Source organism: Lutra lutra, chromosome 17 (genome assembly GCF_902655055.1).
Source record: "Lutra lutra chromosome 17, mLutLut1.2, whole genome shotgun sequence".
Classification (NCBI taxonomy): Eukaryota; Metazoa; Chordata; class Mammalia; order Carnivora; family Mustelidae; genus Lutra; species Lutra lutra.
Window position 1 is genome coordinate 20049608 of NC_062294.1, and position 18454 is coordinate 20068061.

At 42.0% G+C, this 18454-nt stretch overlaps 1 protein-coding gene across 1 annotated transcript in view; it reads left to right on the forward strand.

Moving 5' to 3' along the window:
- Positions 1 to 1114: 1114 nt before the first annotated feature.
- Positions 1115 to 18454, forward strand: part of LOC125088530 (tubulin alpha chain-like) — a 121855-nt gene continuing 104515 nt past the window's right edge. Inside the window, exons 1-2 of the mRNA XM_047709748.1 lie at positions 1115 to 1125; positions 6438 to 6608. Coding sequence (XP_047565704.1) covers positions 1115 to 1125; positions 6438 to 6608 — 182 coding nt within the window. The remainder of the gene's footprint in view (positions 1126 to 6437; positions 6609 to 18454) is intronic.

Sequence of the window (18454 nt, forward strand, 5' to 3'; positions counted from 1 at the left end):
TGGCAAAATGTTCTCCAATATATCTCATGAGTAATCACCCAGCCCTTGAAAGAAGCTAAGTAAGATAGGGGGCTTTCCGTTTTCTAAGGTAAATCATGTCACTGACAGGCACCTCCTTTTATTTAAAAAATTTCTTTTTAAAGATCGATTGATTGATTTATAGAGGGTGAGAGAGAGAGTGGGGAGAAGCAGAGGGAGAGGGACAGAATCTCAAGTAGACTCCCCGAGCAGCGCAGGGCCCATGGCAGGGATCGATCTCACGATCCTGAGATCATGACCTGAGCCAAAATCAAGAGTTAGATGCTTAATTGACTGAGCACCCGGGAGCCCCTGGACATTCCCTTTAAAAATAAGCCAAAATTCAAACTCCTGAGTTTAATAGCAAATAAGTATTGAGGGTCTTCTCTGCACTGTGCTTTTATATAAATTATCTTCAGTAAACTTAACATTTTACCTATAAGCTTATGAGGGAGATAGAGATCACCCCCTTCCTTCTGTAAGTGAGATCACAGTCTGGGCATGTAAGACTCTTCAGAAACCCCACAGCTGGGAGGATCATCCAGGTCATCCAGCTTCAAAGTGGACATTCTTTCCATCCACGGTGACCGCATTTTTGCCCTGTTTTTGGCAACTGTCCTTCACCTTTGGTCCACACGTCACTGGTTCTGGCTGGCTGGATGTTAATGGTACCACCATCTCTTCTGCACGGGACAGAGTCTGTAGACCATTCATCATTGAACTAACTCCTCCAGGATACTGGTCAGCTTTTTCAAAGGTTTTCCTGACCACAGCTCCCCAAACTAAGCATACCCTGCCGGCCATGGTTGGGAGGGATGGAGTTTGCCTTCCTTGTACTTAAAGACACATGTGTACTTTCTGCTAAGCTTGTCCTTCAGTTGGCTTCCATCACAAATGCTTTGGAGCAGCTGGGTCACTCAAGTTAACACATCACAATGTGGATTCAACTGACAAAGCCACGTTAAAGGCCCTCACGCCGTTGGCCTGGGGCTCCATCTCTGTGGTTGGCAGTGAACACTCAGGATTTCTATGTGCCTTCCTCAAGGGCGCATTCAAGGAGGGGACAGAGGATCCACTTTCAGGCGGGTTCGCTCACATGGCTGGCAGGTTGGTGCTGTCAGCCAAGAAGGCAGCTGGGACTGTGGGTCAGGGCCAGGGGCTCCAGCTTCCCTCAACGTGTGTCTCTCCATGGGCTTTACTTTCGTCACAGCATGGTGGCTGGGTTCCCAAGGCGAGTAACCCAAAGGAAACGGACAGAACCCGCATGGCCTTTCCTAACCAGGCCTGCACCCCTTCTACCTTACTCTGTCGCTTGACAGATCACAAAGCTTGACTCAGATTCAAGGGCCACAGACACAGACCCCACCTATCAGTAAGAGGTGTGTCTAAGAATCTGTGGCCCACAGACCTACCTCAGAAAGCCGTCAGCTCTAATAAGTACTTTTGTATGACCTGGAGCAAGTGATCTTCCTCCCAACCCACCCTTTCCCTTTCGGGGTGAGAAAAAGAGCAGGATCTGTGAAAAGGGGTACTGCAGTGCTTGCTGGCACCTCTTCTCAGACTTGCAAGCTGGCTTCCTCCTCTCTACTCAGTGTCCTGTTATTATTCATTTCATGGTATCTGAATAAGTTAGTCCGCTTGGAAGGATCCGTTTATTCACCCAGCTTCTCCCAAGTTTTTAATAAAACTTTCAGGCAGGTCAGAGTGCTGGGGCACGCCATTTGAGACCTCTTTTCAGACAGGCCAACCGAACCCTTCCGAGGCAGTTACTTGACCCACTAGGAGTCCTTGCTGGCCTCTTGGAGTTTGTATCTTCTTAACTCTTCTCTTCCAAGTGTGCCATCCTTGGGGAAGTAGTGACGAATGACGGAACAGGCACATAAACAAAGGAACCTATACGGATAAGCAGATCCAATGCTAGTTTTGCGACAATGGATTCCAATCCTAATTTCAAGATGCAGGTTAAGAATTTATTTGGTGGGTGGTCATATGAGATGAGTTCAGCTAGGAAAATTCTCCAGAGAAAAAGCTTTGAAAATTCTGAACAAAAAACAACAAAAAAACCTTTTTTTTTTTAACAACAAAAAAAAATTATGTTGGAATTTTTTTTCCTCAGCAGTGTAATTGGATCCCAAGTCAGCTTCACATCAGGCCACCAAGTCCTTACCCCAGTGTGAGTGATTAGCACAGAGAGCTCTCTCGATAAAACATCTGCAAAAGATCCACTTTCCTTTGTGTCTTGCTATCTCGACATTATATCATTTGATACTTGGAGTACTTGAAGTGGTTAGAAATCTTCAAGGAATTATTTTATATATTTGAATAAAACTGTTAATTATTGCATTCTGTTGTGAAGGCATGAACCAGGGAAAAGATAAAAGCATCTTTCAAATTTAATGTCCCAATTAATTAATTTTTACTTATAAAATTGGAGCCTTTGCCAAGGTTTCTGGAAGCATTATAAAAGATTGATGTCATAAAGATAAGAATTTAACTGGGTCAAGCCCAGCCATCAGATTATTCTTAATTAGGAATGAATCTCTCTATAATTTCTATAAAATTGGCTGAATAACAGACGACACACTAAATTGCTAATGTAATTCAAGGGGTATACGCTTTGAAAAGGGGCTGCTCCTTTTTGCTGATTTTATCAGTGGTGCTCTCTGCCCTGATTCATTCAGCAGGTTGTTGTTTATTTTCCAAGTTCAGAAAAAATGTCATCTTTAATTATAGATGGTGCCCAGGACGTGTATTCCCCTTTGTGCCTACTTTCAGGATTGAATGTAAAGTATCGGCCTGGATAGGAAAACATGTGCTTATGTCAGAAGAGGCATCATTTCAAAAAGGTCACATCTGAAACTTGTTCAGTGAGTCAGCTCGGAACTTGCAGGCTGTGTGCTGTGGTTTTCAAGAATCAGAAAGGTCGGTTCCTCTAGGCAATTCCGACACTGCTGAGGAAGGCAGCTTTCACTGGGGAAAAGGGAGAGAGCATGTTTGAGAGATTTAATGTCTATCATGTCACCACATCATGGGTGAACCCCATAAATGGGATGTTGATAATAAAGAATGTAGGATTCCACTTATACAGTTCATCAACAGGTAAAACTAGACTATGATGATAAAGGTAAAAATAGCCCTGGGGTGGACATTAGTGGGAAGAGACATAAGGAAGTGTTTTGGATTAATGGAAATGGTCTTTGTCTTGATCTGAGTAGTGGTTAGACACATGGACACACCAGTTGTTAAATATACATATGTAAAATATTATATGTGTGTACTTCTCTCTATATGATTTTCACATCAATGCAATGACACACATATGCAAAGGCATGGTATGACAATAAAAGGTATATATGTCAAGCAACACTAAATTAATGGCTTGAGGGACGACTGTGTGGCTCAGCTGGTTAAGAGTCCAATTCTTGGTATCAGCTCAGGTCCTTTTTTTTTTTTAAACATTGTTTTTTGATTTTTATTTATTTATTTGACAGACAGAGATCACAAGTAGTCAGAGAGGCAGGCAGAGAGAGAGGAAGGGAAGCAGGCTCCCTGCTGAGCAGAGAGCCAGATGTGGGGCTCGATCCCCAGGACCTTGGGATCATGACCTGAGCCGAAGGCAAAGGCTTTACCCCACTGAGCCACCCAGGCACCCCTCAGCTCAGGTCCTGATCTCACAGCCGTGGGATCAAGCGCCGGGATGGGCTCTGTGCTCAGTGCAGAATCTACCTCGGATTTTTTTCTCCCTCCTGCTTTCTCTCTTTCTCTCAAACAAAGAATAAAATCTTTAAAAAATAAATAGTGGCTTAAGTTCCCAATCTTAGAGTGAGTGTTATCTCTGCTAGGTCCTGTTTGTCAAAGGGTGTTCCCTAGACTTCCACATCAGAATCAGCTGGAGTATTTGTTAAAAATACAGATTCCTGGACCTACCCTCTTCCAACCTTCACACACAAAATCAGTGGAAATGGGAGACAGAATGATCTGCCTTTTCAGTAAACTTCCCATGCTATCCTCCCATCTCCAAAAAGAAATCCTTGCTGAAGTGTATTTTGAAGGAGTGACCCACGAACCCCTCACTTCGTATTTCTTGCTAACAGTGATGGGCTCATTGGAAGTATCAGTGGATTTCAAGGAGCCTCAGTTCAGAGCCAGTATGGAAGGCTGCAATGAGGAGTTATGAATCCTTTTACTGAACATGTGCCATGAGTCTTTGTTTACACTATCTCTTAATTTGCACAGCTAGGATATAAGACTTAGAACACGGTTGTCTGGTATTCAAGCAGTGCTAACTCAGTGGAAGCTGGATAAGTTAGCCTTCCAAGGTCACACCCAGAAAAGGAGGAGTCACCAAGATGTGGCTGACCCCACAGCTCAGACTTTTAGCCATTTTGCACCCCCAGACTTGTGAAGCATATGGTGTTCCAGGCTTTGGGGACTGAGAGGGTCCAGGGCAAGGCAGGACTCAAGCTAAAGAGGACCCATTCTGAGCCTTGGAGGAAGGATGGGCGGGGGGGGGGGGGGGGGGGATGCGGATGGTTAAGGAGGAGCCAAGAGAGACACCAGGATGAGAAGAGGAAGCTGAGTGGCTCCATTCCATACAGCCAAGATTCATGAACGACTGGACGTGTACTGGATTTTAGAGGGAAAGGAGGAATAATAAATGGGGACAAGGAGCCTGGGGCAGGCTCCAGAGCATCTTGACTGCCAAGTCATCAGGCTGCCCTTTTCCTTTGGGCTATAGGGAAAAATGAAGGTTCCTGAGCGGGACTCTTAACAGATGACACCAGGTACTAAGGGAGGTCACTCTGAAGGCAGCACTAAGAATGGACTGATGAACCATTACCTGGGAATACTCTTGCCTTTTCTCTCCACTAGGATCTTCCCTCACCCCTAATTTTTTTTTTTTTTTTTAAATCTCTCTCCTTCGTTTTCGGCATCAGGACCAGACCCTTTTCCAACAATATGGTTAGTCTACTCTTTCGAGAGCAGAGGTTTGTAGTGCTTGACTAAATCCTACTTTACATAAAGTACATTCAGCTATTCAACTATAGACTGATTTGGTATATGCATATCGCATATAATTTGATTCCATACATTTCTTTTTATGTCATTTATTTTTTTTTGTTATGGACTCTAAAGGTTATCTATTATTCTGTTCAGATTTGTAGGTAGGTGAGGTTAGCCCATTTTGCAATATGTAGATGAGTTTACTCATTCATACTTCATTTTCCTATAAAGTGGCAAATACTGGAAAGGAGCAATGGAAAACCAACTTCAATTTGGAGTTAGCTAGGGCACATTTAATTTTGCCAAAGCTTAGGTCAAATTTAGAATATCTTACACTGCTGAATTGCAATGATGCACCTAAAGAGTGTGACAGGCCACACAGAGCTAGGGTAGGAGAGAGCACATCTCAGAAAGAATTATCTTCCAAGCTAAAGGAGTGACCTATGCAAAATTTGTAATTGTAAAATCTGACCTTATGAATCATATAGCATTAGGGCCACTGGGAACATGAGCTTTTGCTTATGCCTGTGTCTGTCCAGATATCTTTTTTTTTTTTTAACTCTTTCACAGTGAAACAAATTTCGACTTTGCACCATTTTTCTGTTCTTCAGTGCAAATGAAATTTCTGCTTCTTTGTTAACTGAGTATGGGTGGACTTCAGCATGTACACATCTTTACTTTGTCTTCTCTTCACAGCAGCTCCTCATTTCTGAAAATCACCTTTATAAACAACCCAGAAAATTATGCAACAGGATCATAACCCACATGTTTACTTCTCAGGGCCCCATTTCTCCGGGCTGAGGTAAGGGTAACTACAGCTCTTGTCCCATCAGAAGAGTTTACTGAGCCCACGATTAGTCATAAGGTTTGTAGTGTGGCCGTGAATAAATACATGTTGAATAGTGTGCTGGGTAATTTACATGCATTTTTCTTAGATAGTCCCCCAGCAACCCAACACATATGGAAGAAAATGAGGCTCAGATATTTGTGTGACTTGCGCAAGGACATAAGGGTAGTCAGGGCGGTGATGCAAGGTGTAGGACAGGGAAAGAGAATCAGGTGCCGGTAGAAATTAAGATCCGTGAGACAAAAATGAGTGAAAACTGAAAAGCAGCTAGAAGATCCAAACAAATGCAAACTTAGGAGCTAAGATGGTAGAGTACAGCAAAATTGGGAAATTATCTGAGTCCATTAAAAAAATCTGAATATGGAAAATGGGAAGACCTTCAGTAGTAACTTTAACCATTGCCTCTAGGACATACCTGCCAGGGACCAACCAATGAACTAATTTGGGGCATAACAAGGAACAAACCAGGTTTACTTTCTGCCTTGGTGGAGTTTACAGCCTTCGGAGAAATACTGCTGAAAAATGGCTGCCAGTTAGTAAATTTTAAACACTTAATGGTGCCTTTTAGACAGCTCAAAAGGGAACAGAACCAGCGGCAACAAGTGTGCTTGCGAAAACTCCACGAGTGGGACCAGGAGCAGCTCTGTTTCATCTCCCTCTTTGGCCTCAACCTGTCAGGGATTTGTCCAGAACTCATTAGCTTCCACGATTCTACAGAAAAGTTTACTTCCAAGTGCTGGTTGGGTAGCATCTACTCTACATGTGCACTGACTCTGACATTTGAGCTCTGTTACTTTGAAACTAGCTTTTGCTACATCTCTGCTCCTGGTTTGGAGATACTCAGCAGCTGACGAGTGGCTGGGCTGGAATTCCAGTTCAGTTCCTTGGAATCTGTGTCTGCCGGTGCCTTCCCTAGGACATCGGGCAGGAAGCAAATTTACAAATTTACCCATCTGTCTCCCTTCTAGATGCTTTACAAACAACAGCATTCTCCCATCCAAGCGTCTACCTCACCAGTGCTGCATGTAGTTGTGTTTCTTTTAATAAATAGAGAAATCAATGAATAAATAAGCAAAACTGAGAAAATCACTTTCATGGAAACGTTTTTGCATCTTAAGAAAATAAGAGGTTTGGGTGAACTTGGCCCCGAAGGACTGAAAATAAGTACTTGCTTAACTATAATTAAGCCCCTCCAGAAGAGCAGTTTGGCGTTTGAGTCAGAAGAGTAATTTAGCTCTGGGAGCTTCCCAAAGTGGTTTATACCCATGTTGCAGCATTAGTCATTTTAGGAAGATCATTGTGTAATGCCTGCGAGTCTTGCTTGGATATTCAACATTAAAGACCCCAGAGGTTCTAGGTGGAAATAATGATTTCTACCACCATACATGGTCCCTACACTTGGATCCCTTGTTGCATTTTATCAGTATGGAGTTCAGAAGCAAGAGGGACAAGATGTGCGGAGGGATAGGTAGTGCGCAGATTTGTGAAGACAGATTCTGGCTATAGTTCTTTGGGCAGGGAGAGTTAGCTCAAGCATCATAAAGGTGACTATGGACTTCAATTTCTGAGTAATTTGGGTTCAGATCTCTGCACTGAACCTCACTAGTTATATGACATTAGGTAAGCAACTCAGGTCTTCAAGTCTCACACGACACAAATACAGATAATAAGAGAGATATTATGGCACCGACTGTGTGAATAATTAGAGTTAGAACAAAAGAACACACACTAAGGAAGTAATTATACACCCTGACTTTATCAGAATTACTTCTTCTATTATACTAATTGCTCACATCCCCCAGTCCATGTAATCCCCAACCTAGGACACTGGTTGGCTTTGAGCAAATAGGAAGATCTTAGACACATAAGATCCTTTTTGGAAGATCCTCTTCAGATGTTGACATTCTCCCAATAAGTACCATAAATGAGCATGCCAGAAACATGTAAAAAATGAGCACTTGGCAAGGAGTCAAGAGATACAATTCCAAATCTCAGCACTGTCACTTGGGGCACAATTTACGTGAAGTCACCTGACCATCTGGGTCTCAGTGTCATGAAAACAAAAATGGCGGCATCAGGGGACCAGCGTGTGGTCAAAACAAACCTCAAAGTTTTCTCAGATTTCATAGTCAGTACTTAAACGATTATAAGCCCCAGTCATTCATTTCTTCAGCAAACTGACTCTCAGCATGTACATCCATCCAGCAAAATAATGAATAAATTTGATATAAATAAATAAATAAATAAAATGAATATCCCAGACGGTTGCCTAATGTGCTATTTTTCCACAAAGAATAAATTGGTATCTTGATGCATGGGAATAGCAGGATGTTTTCTGTTTCCTTTATGAAAGAATGGTTTTAAGGAGGATAAGTATATGGTCTTTGTCAACATGTATGTCTGTATTTTCATTTAAATGTAAATGTAGCAGTGAGTCTTAGGAAAGACACATACACACTCTGAAGCCTTTGCAGAGAAGCACCAGGAACAGTGAGCTTTTCAAATTGAAATTCCTTCTTGAATTATTTTTTAAGTCTCTCAAGATCACCTTGATAATTAATTTCTTTTATATTTTAAGCATCCTTTTTTTTCCACCCTGCAAAGAGGGAGAAAGCACCAACATCAGTGGAAGAACTCTGATTGTCAAGAAAACACAATGTGCTGCTAGCTGGGGAGACATTTGTGCAACTTACATGGAGATATAAATATATTAGTTTGGGGATTCCTACTTTCAGAGCAAATATTACATTGTCACAAATATCATACCCTCAAGCCAAGGTATGTATTAATGGCTTCATTATTAAAATTTGGTTACTGTTTCAGAACCGTAAATCCATCAGTTATGATAATTTTATAAAATGAAACCACAAATATTAATAAAAGTTTTCAGTTCAGTGGAGCATCAACAATAACCAGATATATTATAATTCTGGGAAAGTTAGGAAACAGTATTTTTAAAGTGTATAAAATATTCCCTAATTCCAAACTTTCACTGTGTTTTCAAGCACTAGCCTGGATAATAAATTTCCCCCACTCCCCTTCCTACCAAAATGCATCTCTTCTCACATCTACAAAATAAAGCCCATGTTTTCTTAGGCTGGTGTTCAAGAGCTTTTACCCTCTTGCCCTAGATTAACTTTCAGATTGCTTTCTGGATGCTCCTCTTTATGAACCCTGTGTCTGTCCGTCCCTTGCACAGACTGAGTCTCAAAGTCTGCCTCCCTTATGACATCACACCGTCTTCACTTAAAGCATCCCTCACCTGCCATGCCATGCCCTCCCTTTCTTTTTAAGATTTTATGTATTTATTTGACAGAGAGAGATACCGCAAGAGAGAGAACACAAGCAGGGGGAGTGGGAGAGGGAGAAGCAAGCTTCCCGCTGAGCAGGAAGCCAGATATGAGGCTTGATCCAGGATCCTGGGATCATGACCTGAGCTGAAGGGAGATGCCCAATGACTGAGCCACCCAGGCACCCCAATGTCCTCCCTTTCAATTGCTATTCTCAAAGAGCCAAATGAAATTTTGTTATGTTTTTGAGCTCTTTACCCATGGTCTTGCACACAGTAGGTTCTATGATGAATGAGTACGTAAAACAAGTGTGTTTCAGGATTCTATGCAGGGGCCGTGGATTTTATGTCTCGAAGGTAAACAATAAAGGTTTTAAACACAAAAGAAGATTAACGTCCATTAGGGAAATCTCACCAAAAGAAAATCTGGAGAACAGGCAGGCCTGCTTTATGCGAGGAAATTGTCTTTCTTTTTAATCAAATGTACAGCCATTTATGCAGTTATTAAAGAGCCAAAATGTGTAGAGGGAGTTGGCTGGTCCCTTCAGGTTTAAGGCCGTTGGTTATGACACTTGCATCCCAGACTGAACAGGATTGCACTGGACCCACAGAAGGAAACAACAGCCTATTGTCTTTCCTAAATCACAGAGGAGTCTGTCTTTCCCCCTTTTATCTCCATTCTCTCTCCATTCTCCTCTTGGTCTCATTCGCGAAGATTACACAGAACCTCAGCAGTCCTGCACACCACACATGCCTTGGCTTCCTCGTAAGTATTTCAGAGTACACTATTAAGGCAAAAAGAAAATCGAATCTTATTAACAGGATTAACTTCTAAACAACAAGTCTCAAAATCCATTAGAAATAGAAGAGACGGCATCAGCAATAAGGCTCTGAGAAATCATTTAATTAAAACTCCTTTATTTTTAAAAGCTGATTACTTATATGTTCTAGTGGCTTCTAGCATTACAACCTGGCAGAGTGGATATCCACCGTGGGTCTCAATCTCTCATGGTCTGTTTCCTGAAGACTATTTCTTATGGTCACATACCCAACAGTCTGTCTATCTGGCCCTAGCAAGCTGATTTATCATCTGAAGAAAACACATATAATGACCAGGCACCCAAGAGGAGGAAATTAATACCATAAACCTGTCATGAAACATTTCAAGTCAAAATAAGATCCGGTAAAACTAGAGTTCCTTACAGTGGATGATGGAAACTGTGTAGCCCAGTTACAAAACAAAGCCATCCAGCTCTCAAGTTGCTCAAAATAAAATGCCAAAGTCTTTCTGAGAAAGGGACCAGTGCTTTTTTGTTTGTTTCTATGATTTCTACTATTCCCACCAAATTTAAGGCAGTTCACTTGTCCATTCATTTATTTTTTACTTAACTTGCATGGGATCCATGGGAAGACCTGGAGGATACACCAACAAAAGAGGCAAAGTCCCCACCCCCAGGCAACAGAGGTGCTCTTTACAAATAAGTGGTTCCAATTTAATGTGCATTTGTCAGAAGAGCGACCTCTGCTTGGCCTGCGGTAGATGTGGGATGGCTGGGGAGGTGAGGTTTTCTAATTGAAGAACCTACAAACTCCCTATCGTAAATAGGCCAATGATGTGAGAGGGATCAATATTTTGACCTTTTGCAGGTGGGATTCCTAGAGTTCTCCTTTATGAAATATCAGCTTTGTGAAAACTGTTGGTTATTTGGTTCGTAAGTTTAGGTTCTAGAAGGAAAACAGTCCAAGTGGCTCCGAACCGACTTCAGTCCTTGTGTTAGATTTCAATCAGGGATATTCTGGTCATGTTGAAGGTCAGTAAAGTACTGCCCACAGCCTCCTTAGCATAGGCTGAGCTGTTCAGTGGTGAGTGAATTCACATGGATGAGTCCAGTCCAAAGCCACTGGCTGTTGTCATCCTCCTGAACAAGCAGCGTCTTTGAAACTGAGGTCTTTGGATGGGAATGATTTCTTTTACTTTGATTTCTAGACCTGATCTGAAGAAGAAAAATGTTCCAACTAGTCTAGGGACTAGTATATTTTTTTATTTTATTTTTTTTAAGATTTTATTTATTTATTTGAGAGAGAGAGAGAGAGAGCCTGAGAGGAGGGAGGGTCAAAAGGGAGAAGCAGATTTCTTGCTCAGCAGGTAGCCTGATGTGGGACTTGATCCTGGGAATCCAGGATCATGACCTGAGCTGAAGGCAGTCGCTTAACCAACTGAGCCACCCAGGCACCCAGAACTAGTATATTTTTTTAATAATTTAATTTTGCATTGCAATTCTCAATAACCCATTTCTGAGTTCTCTTGGAATAAACATTAAAAAAATTCTTCAGGGGACGCCTGGGTGGCTCAGTTGGTTAAGCAGCTGCCTTCGGCTCAGGTCATAATCCCAGCGTCCTGGGATCAAATCCCACATCGGGCTCCTTGCTTGGCAGCGAGCCTGCTTCTCCCTCTGCCTCTTCCTGCCACTCTGTCTGCCTGTGCTCACTCTCGCTTCTCTCTCTATGACAAATAAATAAATAAAATCTTAAAAAAAAAAAAATTCTTCAGGATTCTACATCGCTTTTACTATTATATATAACCTTCAACTGTGGGCTGTTGTCCATTTGGGGATACCATGTATATTGCAACAGCTTTCTACCTATGTGTATTTTTGTTGCTACCCATGGATGGTAAGGTCTCTCTCACTTAGAACAAAATTCGACAACCTCTGATAGTAACATTTAAATACAATACAGAAAATAAGTAAAGAAAAAATCTATTTAACAATGAATTGTGCTGGGGCGCCTGGGTGGCAAAGTCGTTAAGCTTCTGCCTTCGGCTCAGTTCATGATCCCAGCGTCCTGGGATCGAGCCCTGCATCAGGCTCCCTGTGTGGTGGGAAGCCTGCTTCTCCCTCTCCCACTCCCCCCTGCTTCTGTTCTCTCTCCCGCTGTCTCTCTCTCTGTCAAATAAATAAAATCTTTAAAATAAAATAAAATAAAACAATGAATTGTGGTTTGGGTACATTTCAAGGAATTATTAATGTGTTAGTTGCAGTAATGTGTTTCCAACTGGCGTTAAAATGCCCATGAGAGGGGGCGCCTGGGTGGCTCGGTGGGTTAAAGCCTCTGCCTTCAGCTCAGGTCATGATCTCAGGGTCCTGGGATCAAGCCCCACATCGGGCTCTCCGCTCGGCGGGGAGCCTGCTTCCTCCTTTCTCTCTGCCTGCCTCTCTCTGCCTACACGTGATCTCTGTCAAATAAATTAAAGAAAAAAAAAAACAAACTTAAAAAAAAAAAGCCCATGAGAGGACTTTATCTGTATATGTATGATCTCTCTTTTTCTCACACATGCCCACATACATTAACAAGTATTCATTAAGTTCCACCTATATTACAGGAAAGTTATTTTTATAGAAGTTAGAGTTGAATCCTAACAGCATTTAGCAAATTCCAAGGAAACTGATTGGTCCACATTTGTGGGCAGCTTTTTCTCTCACTCTTCTTTCTTTTCTTCCCATGGAGGATGACAATATTCAAAGGCTAGGTTTGAACTTGGTAGGGAAGGCTAATACTGACTGTGGACTGCAACTCAGCTTACCAGAGTTTTCTGTACTGAGATCTGGGGCTGGCGCCCAACTGAAAATTAAGGCTCTTGCACTTCCGTTTCTCCTGTTCATGTGTTCATCTTCCCTGGAGAGGTACGGAAAAGGAAGCGAGTGTGGGGAACAAGCCCAGAAATTCCTGGTCCAAATGCCATCTTAACATTGTCAGAGAGACTGAATCTTTGCATTGTTTTTCACATCTGCTTTCTTCCCTAAACCAATGCCTGAACATTCTCCTGGATGAGAAGCAGCCCTTGATTTGGGCACAAAACTGGTGATATAACATATCTGGTGTCAATTCCAGTTTTAGGTTTTCACTACATACCGACCATAGTAGACCTTGTGTTCTCAGCAGGACACTCAGTGGACTCAGCATTTGAAAGCAAGAGATCAGAGAGCAGGAGGTGGGATGGCTCTTGGCCATAAGTAGGAATTAGCTTCATGTGGAAAAGTGATTCTGACCTCACAAAATGGTTTGGGTGCCAACCATGCTCTCTTTTGAGCATTTCCCTTGAATTTGATCTTGCTTATTGGGTTTTGTGATGAAAGGCTTTTATTGATTAGTACTGAGCACTTGAAAGTTAAGTGGCTCTGTAGAAAATAGGGAATTAGATGATCATTATTTTTTATCTTTTCTGTAAAGTGCAATTTCTAGTTAGACGGCTGACTAAATAAAACCCAGGGCATCTTTATACCAGAAAGTAAATGAAGAAGTGAAAAGTGGGGAATCTCAAATGCAACATTTCAATGAGATTGGATTTAATTAAATACCTTATATGAACCTAGGGGGAGAAAGCTAGATCTCACTGGAAGTGGGGTGGGCATTTCCTTTTATGAACCGGTCTAGGATATAACAGGCAAGTCCTGTTGACCATCAAGGCTCCCTTCGCCTACACTCTATCAAATCCCAGGAGTGTCAGTCTGTTTCTGTCCCCAGGTACTCCCTACAGGTATTAGGGAACTTCCCTAAAGCAAGCCTTGCCTCACCTTGTCTTTAAGCCAGGCTTCAGAGAAGCCAACTGAGAACTATAAGCAGGGCAAGCTGGTACACTCTAGTCTGGGCATCTTCATCTTGCCATGCTTGGTTGATCTTTTTAATCTTTGACTTCCAGCCACTGGCTTATGTCTCACCAAGTGTCTTTGCTGCTCGCCATGGCCATGACAATGTCATTTTTAGAGCGGAGAAAATAGAGTACAGCAGACCCTCTTTATCTGGACTCCAAGATGGGTAGATGGGCTGACGCTGTGGGTAAAATGGTCTCTTTGTGTTCCCATGCACAAGAAGAGACAAGTTCTCTGCTTGCCTGGAGCTTACACTTTTGACAAAAGAAGAAAACCATGAACTAAAGAGATCAATACTCTAGACAAATGCAGATTGTGACAAATTCTGTAACAAAAAACCTACAGGGCCTTTTGACAGAATTTCAGGTGGGTTTGTAGGGGCAGGTGAGACACATCGTGGTTCCTCAAAGTTCTCTATCACTCTTGAAGAGTAAATGAAAAATGAAATGACCAAAGGACTTGGAAGCCTTTTGTTTAAAAAAGGCAAATGTTGTTACTGTTCCTTGTTATAGTCCTGTTAATTTCAACACAGAATTTACTTTACAGATGGTCAAGGAAAGTTCAGAACAGAAGGATATATGCCATATTTCCTCTCCTACTTTTGTGTCTGTGGGCATACAATGGACTTTAACCTGAGAAAAAATTTGGGACTAGTATTGCGCCATACTCCACAATGAAGGAATCTTTGGGCCATTAACAATAATAGAACCACATCCCAGGCTGTGCCACCTCCTTGGATATGGTGACTTGGATATTGTTGGAGCTATCTTAGTCATCTTATTGCTTGGCCAGTCTGCTCTCCCTACCCCCTCTGCAGGCTCTTAGCTAAACAGGTTCTCACTGTGTTACAAGTGAACTCAGGTAATGATCCTTTGAGTCCTAGATTGCTATGTTTTAATACTGCTTAACTTCATTGTTCAAGAAATGGACTTGTAGGAGATTCTGGGAATATGGCACTGCTTTTCTCCCATTCTAATTATTATTATTTTTTTAATTTATTTCAGAGACAGAGGGAGAACATGTACAGGGAGCGAGGCTGAGGAAGAGGGAGAGTGAGAATCTCAACCAGACTCTGCTGAGCGCAGAGCCCAACACATGTTTGATCTCACGATCCTGAGATTGTGACCTGAGCCAAAATCAAGAGTTGGTTGCTTAACCAACTGAGTCACCCAGGGTCCCATCTTCTCCCATTCTAATTCTATTGTTCTAACTTGAGTCATAGAGTATCAGAACCCATGGGCGGCTGGGTATATATGTAGTTTCCCTTGGGTCCCCTTCATTCCCAGGTAATCACTTTAGAATACCTCTTCCAAAGACAGGAAGTTACTTTTCTTGGGATCAAGTATAGCCCCTAGAAATCTAAGGTTCGGAAAAGGTAAATGGATTAATATTTGTTCCTCATATGTGGTCAATAAAATAGTGTGATTTAAGATTTCTGATAAATCCGATGGTATACAAAGGAGTCCAGCCATGGCTTACTGGTCAAGGTTGTGAATGAATGGCTGTTGGAGGATACACAAGTTCTGGGCAAGATAACTGTCCAAACCCCTGTTCAGTTGTCCCTACATGGACCCTGGGGGTGGTGGAAGGGTTGAACTGGAAGGAGACTGGAAATATTTGGGAATTAACATTTAAAGTCTCCCATTCTGATTCAGACGGAACAAGGGCAGAGCTTGATTCCCTGAGCATGGTAACAACAAGATAGTCATCTTGTTGATGAAGAAAGTATCTTGTCTTTCAGTGAAAAAGAAAATAAATGAAAATAAAGTCACCGCATCTGGAGTTAACAATCTAGATTCCAATCAAGGCTCTTCCATGAAGTGGGCAAACGGCTCAGCCTCTTTGATCCTCACTCCGTCTGCTAAGTGGATGTAAATGGGTACAGAAAACCTTGTCCTGTGAGCTGACTGAGCGGTACATGAGAACCTATGTAAAACACTAAGTGTTGAGTGACGTACATCTAGCCTATTCTTCTGCGTGGAAATAAGTGTCTGGGGAGGAAGTGTCCTGGCCTCAAACGCCAAGAGTAAATGGGGAAGCTTAGTATACAATGAAATCTCCCTGGAGTATGTTTGAAAGTGTTCCAACGCAAATGGACACCAAGTGGCAAACAAAACGCCTTGTCAGCCTTAGCCCAGAAGATGCTGGTAAGGAAGTCATTAATTACTTGCCAGTCAGCCATAAGGTGTTATGGAGCCTGCTAAGTTTAAATATGCTTTATTATCTGACATCCAACATATGGCACATGGTTATGAGGTGGATGACACTAGTTTTAAAGGTCATCGTAACCCAAATGAGCAGATCTGAAATGGAGAAATTAGTTAATGCTTTCATCTGCTGATTTAGTGTGAACACATCCAAGAGAGCCGAGGCACTCCAGATGGCAGGCAGCAAAAATAGCTAAGAAAGATGATGTGTGTTAACTGTTTCTTAATGACACCAGTAGTTCACCGGGGGGAAGAGAGAGAAGGCGTCTTGTGTAAGGGCTGGTTGAACTCATGAGCAAGACAGGCATCTCCTTACCTGGTTCTCAGGAGATTAAATCCCACCTGTAACAAATGATAAAACTCTCCTTCCAGCCGCATTATTAATATCACTGCTCATTGTTCTTATTATTTTTACTATTATTATTATTAGTCATTGCTTCAACTGATATTTAATACATAATTTTATTCATGTGCCAGGCACCATTTTGTGTTTTACTTATTTCTCTTGACAGCTCATTAAGGTAGCTGTGGTTAAGAATGCTGGCTTGGACTACTGGGTGTTTACCCAAAGAAAATAAAAACACTAATTTGAAAGGATATGTGCACCCTTATGTTTACTGTAATGTTGTTTATAATAGCCAAGATATGGAAGCAACCCAAGTGTCCATGGATAGATGAATGGATAAAGAAGATGTGCTGTGTAAATGTAATTGAATATTACTAAGTCATAAAAAAGGAAGAAATCTTGCCATAACATCGATGGACAACTCAGTAGAGGGGAAAGATCTGGCCATCCCTAGAACACTGACGTAGCTCAAGGAGAAAAATTCAGAAGCCTAAACAAGGCCAACCCCCAGTTATTTTCTCTTTTATCAAAAAAAGAAAAAAAGCAAGCAAAACAATTCAAACTCTGAGTCAGATGCTGAAGAACAAGGTTGGAAAAGTATTCTTAAATCTTTAAATCATGGGGCGCCTGGGTGGCTCAGTGGGTTAAGGCCTCTGCCTTTGGCTTGGGTTATGATCCCACGGTCCTGGGATTGAGCCCCATGTCGGACTCTCTGCTCAGCAGGGAGCCTGCTTCCCCCCTCTCTCTCTGCCTGCCTCTCTGCCTACTTGTGATCTCTGTCAAATAAATAAATAAAATATTAAAAAAAAAATCTTTAAATCACAATCACTACAAACAGCACCTACCAAGTCCCTACTATGTGCAAGGTATTGGGTGAAATGTTTTATCAGTATTTTTCATCCTCACAATGACCTGAGTGTGTTGTCATTATGGCCACTTTGCACGTGAAGGAACTAGAACCCAGGATTGATGACTAACATAGCCAGAGGTACATGGTTAGAAAGTGGGGGAGTCAGGCTTGGAACTCAAGCCATCAGGAACCAGAGCCCCTGCACCCCCACATTGCACATTTCTAGCCCTGTCTTCCAGGCCTGGGCCCGATTTGATGGTTTAGGGCCGGAGTTCTCAAACCTAAGCATGCATCCGTGTCACATGAAAGTCTTATTACGCAAAGTTTGCATGAGTTTCTGATACAACAGGTCTGGGGTAGGGGCCCAAGAATGTGCATTTCTGACACCTTCCTGTGTGATGCTGATGCCGCTGGTTAGGAGGCCTCCCTTTGAGAGCCACTGGTGAATTAGATTTCAGAGCCTGAGTTAGAGTCACAGACAGCTGGTTTAGGTCCCAGATCCCCCACTTCTGTAGGGGGGTGACATGGAACAAATCACTGAAGCCCTGTGAACCTTGGTTTCGTCATTTGCTCAGCAGGGGTTCTAAGTCATTACAATCTGATTGACTATATAAATCGTTATTATAAAGAAGGAGTTAATGAAACCTATCTCCCAGTACTGTTAAGGAGATTAAACAAAATACCATGTATAAAGTAACTTACTTAGTAAGTGGCCTGGAACACAATAATAGCTCTCACATGGTGGTAAATAAATAAACTTGTCACAAAGTTATTAACCCGTCCTGTGTACACAGCACAGAGAGAAAGAGATGAAGCCACGTTTCCTGTCTGGGACAAGTAAATTTAAGGACCAAAAAATCTGAGAAGAAACACAGACATAAACACAATGCACACATAAACACTGGGGCAAACACATGCCTGTGCACACACACGCGCACACACACACACATCAAATATCGCAAATACAAAATAAACCATGACTGTGTCTGCCCAGAAACTGGCAAAGTGCTAAGCGAGCCTTGGAGAATGGATACAAACTTTCAGCTGGAAAAATTATGAGACTTACACGGAGAGAGGACAATCTCAGCTGCCTCCTAAAGTATCTCGTCATGCAATTATATATATATATATATATATATATATTTTTTTTTTTTTTTTTTAAAGGATTGAGCGCTGACTACATCTCAGGCCCCATGTTTGGCATTTTGTACTTAATTTCCATAACCCCACCACCACCCTGATGG